The sequence below is a fragment of the Onychostruthus taczanowskii genome, unplaced genomic scaffold, assembly GCF_017590055.1.
Source record: "Onychostruthus taczanowskii isolate IOZ18803 unplaced genomic scaffold, ASM1759005v1 scaffold75, whole genome shotgun sequence".
Lineage (NCBI taxonomy): Eukaryota > Metazoa > Chordata > Aves > Passeriformes > Passeridae > Onychostruthus > Onychostruthus taczanowskii.
Genome location: NW_024505339.1, coordinates 3,271,310 through 3,277,722, shown reverse-complemented (window position 1 = coordinate 3,277,722; position 6,413 = coordinate 3,271,310). Strand labels below are relative to the sequence as shown.

The following is a 6,413-nucleotide window of genomic DNA, read 5'->3' as shown; positions in this document are numbered from 1 at the left end:
CCCATGTGCGGGCCGGCGCCGGCGCCCGCCAATCAGCGTGCGGGGGCGGGGAAAGGGGCGTGGCCCAGAGCACATCCGCGGCTCCCATTGGGTAATCCTATCGGCAGTCAGCCAGGGGGTGTGGCCTGTGCTGGTGGGCGGGGCCGGGCTCCCCGAGCTGCCGGGGTCCCGCGGGGTCCTTCTGTCCCGCTGTATCCCCCCGGTCTGTCCCCGCTGTGTCCCCGCTGTGTCCCGCTGTGCCCCCGCTCTGTCCCCGCTGTGTCCCTTCGGTCCCCTCTGTATCCCCTCTGTGTCCCCCCTCTGTGTCCCCTCTGTGTCCCCGCTCTGTCCCCGCTGTCCCCTCGGTCCCCTCTGTCCCTCAGTCCCCGGCACCGCCCGCGGCTCCCGGGCAGTTCAGCCCAGCCTGCCCAGCCCGCCTGGGCCGGACCAACCCCCCCGACCCCTCCGCGCCCCCGAACCCGGGGGGGCAGCAGCGGCCGCCCTGCTCCGCACCCCAAACCTCCCCCATTCTACTGATTTTTAACCTGGGTTTTTTTGTTTTTAGCGCACTCCGCCTCCGGCCGCAGCGCACCCGAGGGCAGGGCGCGTTTCTGGGTGCTTGGTGCCCTAAAGAGCAGCGGGGGACGGGGAACCCCCCCATGGGGAGACCCACCCAAAGCTGGGGCTCAGGGCCGTGCCGCCCGAGATGGTCCTTGGCATTTTCGCCGCGGGGACACCGTGGGGACGCTGCGGGGACACGCTGGGAACACACCGCTCTGTTCCTGCAGCGCTGCCCCTCTGCCTCCCCCGCGCAGGGGGACAGCAAGGGGACAAGGTGCGGTCCCCGCCACCGCCCAGGAGCCTCCCCGTGTGCCAGCTCCGGCGCCACGGGCGGTCGGGGCCACATGTGCCACCTGCAGCGACACACGCGTGGCAGTGACACCCCCAGAGCCCTTTGCAGGTGAAGCAGTTGTTTTATTTTATTTGTTTTATTTCGGGGCGCGGGGTGTAGGGCATTTGTTTATTTCGGGGACAGCGCCGGCCTTTGCCGGGTGGAACAATCCTGCTGCTCCCACGCTGATCTCGGCAGGAGTTAATCGCTGGATTTGCTTCATTTCCCTTGGCCGGGCTCCACGGGGGCGGCTCCGGCAGCGGGGGGCAGGCTGCTGGCACCCCCCCGGCGGCGCAAGGACACCCCGAAAGGGCGCTGTGACCGCGCTGCGCTGGCAGGGTGATGCTGCCCCTGGCGCGGGGAAAACGGGGCTTTTAATGTTCGTGTGTGATGTGCGTAGGGACACACGCCTGGCCCGAATCCACCCGCAGCGGGATGGTCCCCAGCACCAGCGGGGTCGCATCCTGCCCGGGCTGCGGGACCAGGGCCCGCACAGCCCTGAGAGCAGCACCAGAGACGCGCACCCCGCTGCAGGGTCAGCAGGGATGGAGCCGATCCCTTCCAGCCGCTGGAACAGGATCAGCTTCCCCTCCCCGCCCCAGGCCACCCCTCACCAGTCAGGATCAGCCCCACATCCCCCAGATCAGGCTCAGGGATATCCCGTGTAGGATCAGCCCCACATTCCCTGGATCCAGCCCAGGGACATCCCCTGGTGTAGGATCAGCCCCACATCCCCCAAATCGGGCACAGGGACATCCCCTGAGTGCAGGATCAGCCCCACACCCCCAGATCGGGATCAGGGATATCCCCGGTGCAGGATCAGACACCCCGGGGTGCCGGCGCCCTTTTGGGCTCTCATGGCTCTCAGAGGAACCCGAGCTGCACCCGGGACGGATTGGGTCACTTCGGGGTGTGGGAGCCCCTCCTCTGGGCTTGATCAGGGAGAGAGCACTGTGGGATAAAAGGGGTTGGAGAAGCACCCCCCACAGCCACCCCACCTCACGGGGCATTCCTGCCCCTCACCGCAGCAGCAGGGCTGGGGGTCAGGCTCCCCTCTCTGCCCTGCACCCAGGGGGCTTTTCCCCGTCCGAAGTGGGCACAGATCGATGCCCCAGCTGGGTGTGACAGCGTCTCCCACTGCAGAGCATCCCGGGCACGCCCTGCTCTGCCAGCAGCTCCCTCCACCCGCGCTGGGGCTCACAGTGGGGTGCAGGGCCCGTGGGGCTTTCCGGGGGGCTGCTGGGGACATCGAGGGGTCACAAACAGGCGGCACAGGCCGGGCACAAAGCAAGAGGAAAAGCCTTTAATGTCCCTCTGCGCCGGGGGCGGCTCCGGCCGTGTCCCCGCGGCGGCGGGCTGGTGTCACCCGCGGGGACGGAGCGGTGCGGGGCATTCACCCCGCACGGGGGGCGCGGGGGGCGCGGCGGGGGCTCAGAGCCGGGCGGCGGGCTGGTCGTAGACGTGGTGGGTGTTGTACCGCCGCACCGTCACCGACTCCGGCTTGCTGAAGGAGCTGCTGCCGCCGCAGGAGTCCGAGCTGGGGAGGGAAGGCGGGCCGGGGGATGAGGGTGGGCACCGAGCGATGACGGTGTCACCCTCGGACACCGCCGGACACCGCCGGTCCCGCGGGCCCAGCACGCCCAGGTGGTGGCACTCACCCCCAGAAGACGAGCATGGCCACCAGCCCGGCCAGGAGGATGGCGAAGAGGATGGAGATGATGGTGGCGATGGCGATCATGCCGGCGTTGTGCCCGCCGCTCGTCGTGGGGATGCTGCTGGGAGATTTGGCTGGGGAGGGAGAAGGAGGAGAGGAGCAGGATGGAGGGACACACACCCCGGAGTGGCTCAGGGGTCCGGAGGGGTGACAGTGTGCTCGTGTGTGCCAGCCCAACGTGCCGTCACACGGTGCCACGAGTGACACCCGCGGCAGAGCCCTGCCTCAGTTTCCCCAGCTGCTCACAGGAGCCCTCACCCCAAACCTCTGCTGCCCAGCGTTCAGCCCCCTGGGGCCACCCCACACGCCCAGGATCACCCCGTATCCCCCTGTGGGCTGGGTGTGGGGCAGGACGAGCGCCAGTACCTGTCCTCAGCATGATTGGCATCGACCACTCCGTGTCAGCCACGGGCACGGCGCCCTCCAGGGCGAGGAACTTCACCCTGAGATGGGAAGGGAGGTTGGCCACGGTCCCGTGGGCCGGGGGGCAGCCCTGGAGGGGGCAGTCCCTCGAGCAGGCTCACCGGTAGGGCCCGGGGCCGGGCAGGGGGCCATTGCACGTGGGTCTCGTCGTGTCCTGGGCACAGCTCGTCTCGCTGCCCACGCGCAGCACCGTGATGTCCCCGGGGGGTTTGGGGCAGGGGTAGCTGCTCAGGGTGGCATTCAGGGTCATGTAGGCACGGACGGGATCAGGGAAGCTCTGGAATGCGGTCTCGGGAGTCCCCGGGACCGCGCTGCTGCTGTTGAAAGCGGATGCATCTGCAGGGATGGGGGTGAGGATGAGGATGGGGGTCAGGAGGGACTTGGTGGGGGGCTCAGGGACCCCTGCACGCCCCCTGCCCTGGGCTGCTCGCGCCTACCCTTGTCCAGGGCCACCACCAGCCAGATGACGGCGTTGCCGTACTCTCCGAAGACGCAGCGGGGCTGCTCCAGCACGAAGGTGGAGGCGGTCGTCAGCCCCTCCAGCTGCTCCTGGGTCAGGGCTGGCCTGGGCCCCAGCCGGGCTGCGGTGAGAAGCCGGGGGGTGCGGTGGGGATGTGGATCCCCCTCAGCAGCCCCGGAACCGAGGCTCTGACCGGCGGCCGCGGTGCCGGGGCTCGGGGTGGGGACAGGGACAGGGACAGGGACAGGAGGAGCCCGGGGATTTTGGCAGTGGGTCCTCTGCTCCCCTCCCATCCCCAGTGTGGGCTCAGACACACGCTGCGTTAAAAGAGGAAGATAAACATCCCATGCTCCCAGCCTCGGGGGAACACCCGGAGGACCAGGGTGGGTGACACCAGAGACATTTGGGGTGGCACCCAGAATGGGGGGACATCAGCTGCCCTTCGCCTCCAGGTTCAGGGGAGCCCTGGTGGACTCCAGAGGGGACCTCAGAGAACCCACACTGTGCCAGTTAACCAATATCAGTGACACCAGAGACTGGAGGTGACACCATAACAGGCCCCAGAAATGGGCACATCAGCTGCCCTTCGCCTCCAGGCTCCGCGGGGTCCTGGTGCCTGTGCACAATGCCCGTTCCAGCCACAATACCTACATGGTAGCTTTAAATAGACAGCTCAAAGAAAACAAAAAACTTGCGGCCGGAACTCAGAGTCCCCTCGCAGTGCCGAGGGGAGTCCCGAGCCCATCCCGATGGCGTGGCTGGACTCACCTATGCCGTGTGCGGCGGGCAGGAGCAGGAGGAGCAGCGGGAGCATGGTGCGGGCTCCTGGGTGCCGAGGGCGGGAGTGCGGCTGGGGCTCCGCGTCCCCCGGGAGCCGCCTGTGGTCACCAACCGCCCACATTCCTGCAGGGCCGCAGCCCCGTGGCAAACAGGTTGGGCTCGTTTCCCCGGCAGCTTTTGTTATGTTTGAGCGCCCGCCGGCGAGGCGTGCTGAGAGCCGCTGCGTTTGTGCCATGGGTGGGTGACAGCGTCACCCGGCACAGGGGACATCCCGTGGTGACGCGCCCCACGCACCCACCAGTGCCCCCCACACCGACACCAAGTGCCACCAAGCCAGGGCCAGACATGGTTTTTGAGGTCCCCCATCTTCACAGTCCCACCCTGCGTGGCCAAAGACCAGGAGGAGACAGCTGCAGATGGAAAATCAGATTTTACTTGCCAGGACAGTTCGTGTCTAGTGCAAGGTGTCCCTGCCCGTGGCAGAGGGGTTGAAACGAGCTGGGCCATTTATGGTCCCGTCCAGCCCAAACTGTTCCATGATCCTCTGACACGGAGCAGGGGGCTGGGGGGCAGAGCAGCACAGCCCTGGGGGGCCGCACCCGCAGCCGGGGGGCAGGGGCTGGGGCGCGGCCGGGGGGATGTGGTGGGTCCGGTAGGATCTGCGGATGAAGGCGTCGGTCCCCAAGCCCTGGTGGCACCGGGAGCCCCACGCCTTGGCACTGCAGGAGACAGAGGCATCAAATGGGGTCTGTGGGGCTCTGCACCAGCCACCCCCAAGGAGCCTTTTCTCCTGCAAACTCCGGCAAACCCCCAATTCAGGAATAAAAAGTCTTTTTCAATGTTAAAAAGACCTCCATTTCCTTGCTGATGTGGTTGCCAAGTTGAGGCGCTCTCCTGAGGCCCCTGCAGACGCTGCCCCCCGTAGCCCCCCGTACCCCAGGGCTCCGAGCACGGCGGTGGCCAGCACGGCGCCCAGGCTGGCCAGGATGGAGGCGATGACCACCACGGCACTGCCCCGGCGGGCGGGCACGGCGGCGATGGCGCTCGGGCTGGCGGCTGCAAGGAGGCGGGATGAGGGGTACGGGGTGGGCGTGGGATCGGGGATCGCTTCTCCCGCAGCTTTTGGGGTGATGGCACAGGGCCGATGCGGTGCCACCACCCCAGCCAGGGAGGTGCAGGGGACCCGCGGGGGGTGGCAGTGCCACAAGGACCTGTGCGCAGGAGGATGGGCTCGGACCAGCGCGTCTCCGCCTTGGGGCCGCCGCAGCCCATCAGCAGGAACTTCACCCTGCGGCGCGTACGGGCTGACACCGGGGGGGAACAGGCCCTGGCTGGCGAATCACCCCAGCTGGGGGGATCTGGGGCTCCTGGCCTTACCTGTAGGGTCCCGGGGAGGGCAGGGGCCCATTGCAGGGGTCCTGCCTGCCCTGCTCCCTGCACGCCGTGTCAGCCCCGACCCGCAGCACGGGCGGGCTCGCTGCCGAGCAGGAAAACGCGGCCGCCGCCGTCTCCAGCGTCATGTAGGAGCGGGCAGAGGGCAGCTGCTGGTACGGGGGCACCTCAGCCCGCGACTGGGGGTTTCTGAAGGCGGCCGATGCTGCAGGCACGGGGAGAGGCTGCCGTGAGGGTCCCCCATGTCCCCTGCCACAGGGGGGACGCGCTGGAGCAGCGAGCGCTCACCGTTGGCGAAGGCCACCGCCAGCCAAACGGCGTCGGAGGCTTCGGCGTGGCCGTCGAAGACGCAGCGGGGCCTCTCCAGCGCGAAGGTGGTGGCAGTGACCTTGCCCAGCAGTGCCATGGGGGGCACCTGGGGCACGTAGGGCAGCCGGGCTGGGGGAGGGGGCAGTGAGCCAGGGGTCCCCCCCGTTCTGCACCTCCCAGCAGGTGCTGACCCCCCGTCCACAGCTGGGCTGGCACACGGGGCTGTCACGAGGTGCCAGCATGAGGGGGACAGCACTGGTGGGGACCCCCCAGCCATGCTCAGCCCCGTAAGCCCTCCCTGGCACAAACACCTCTCAGCCCCTCCCGGCCCTGTCCCACTCTGCCCTGTCCCCCAGAGAGTCACCCAGGTCCGCGGCTGCGCCCGTCCCAGCCAGCGCCAGCAGCACCCACGGCAGCTCCATGGCGTCGTCCTGGTGGTGCTGGATGTGCTGTGCTGCTCAGCT

At 68.4% G+C, this 6,413-nt stretch overlaps 2 protein-coding genes across 2 annotated transcripts; both read right to left on the bottom strand.

Annotated features, from left to right (window-relative positions):
* Nucleotides 1-1,882: 1,882 nt before the first annotated feature.
* Nucleotides 1,883-4,622, bottom strand: LOC121345809 (uroplakin-3b-like protein 1). The gene is made up of 6 exons (XM_041423043.1): nucleotides 4,237-4,622; nucleotides 3,446-3,589; nucleotides 3,110-3,344; nucleotides 2,952-3,028; nucleotides 2,530-2,659; nucleotides 1,883-2,408 (listed from the first exon to the last, which is right to left on the bottom strand). Exons 1-6 carry the CDS (start codon nucleotides 4,481-4,483, stop codon nucleotides 2,303-2,305), a joined length of 939 nt encoding a protein of 312 aa, XP_041278977.1. The 5' UTR covers nucleotides 4,484-4,622; the 3' UTR covers nucleotides 1,883-2,302.
* LOC121345722 (uroplakin-3b-like) lies at nucleotides 4,499-6,261 on the bottom strand. The gene is made up of 5 exons (XM_041422858.1): nucleotides 5,929-6,261; nucleotides 5,626-5,845; nucleotides 5,184-5,536; nucleotides 4,848-4,967; nucleotides 4,499-4,629 (listed from the first exon to the last, which is right to left on the bottom strand). Exons 1-5 carry the CDS (start codon nucleotides 6,224-6,226, stop codon nucleotides 4,499-4,501), a joined length of 1,122 nt encoding a protein of 373 aa, XP_041278792.1. The 5' UTR covers nucleotides 6,227-6,261.
* Between the last annotated feature and the right edge of the window lie 152 nt (nucleotides 6,262-6,413).

What these genes read in the sequence shown, in the direction of transcription:
- LOC121345809 (XM_041423043.1), bottom strand. Translation starts at nt 4,483, where the DNA reads ATGGCACAAACGCAGCGGCTCTCAGCACGCCTCGCCGGCGGGCGCTCA. An exon ending in GCCCGCCGCACACGGCATAG is followed by an intron (nt 3,590 to 4,236) that starts GTGAGTCCAGCC and finishes TTCTCACCGCAG; the next exon opens with CCCGGCTGGGGCCCAGGCCA. An exon ending in GCCATGCTCGTCTTCTGGGG is followed by an intron (nt 2,409 to 2,529) that starts GTGAGTGCCACC and finishes TTCCCTCCCCAG; the next exon opens with CTCGGACTCCTGCGGCGGCA.
- LOC121345722 (XM_041422858.1), bottom strand. Translation starts at nt 6,226, where the DNA reads ATGGCTGGGGGGTCCCCACCAGTGCTGTCCCCCTCATGCTGGCACCTC. An exon ending in GGCGGTGGCCTTCGCCAACG is followed by an intron (nt 5,846 to 5,928) that starts GTGAGCGCTCGC and finishes CCGTGCCTGCAG; the next exon opens with CATCGGCCGCCTTCAGAAAC. An exon ending in CCCCTGCCCCCCGGCTGCGG is followed by an intron (nt 4,630 to 4,847) that starts GTGCGGCCCCCC and finishes TTGGCCACGCAG; the next exon opens with GGTGGGACTGTGAAGATGGG.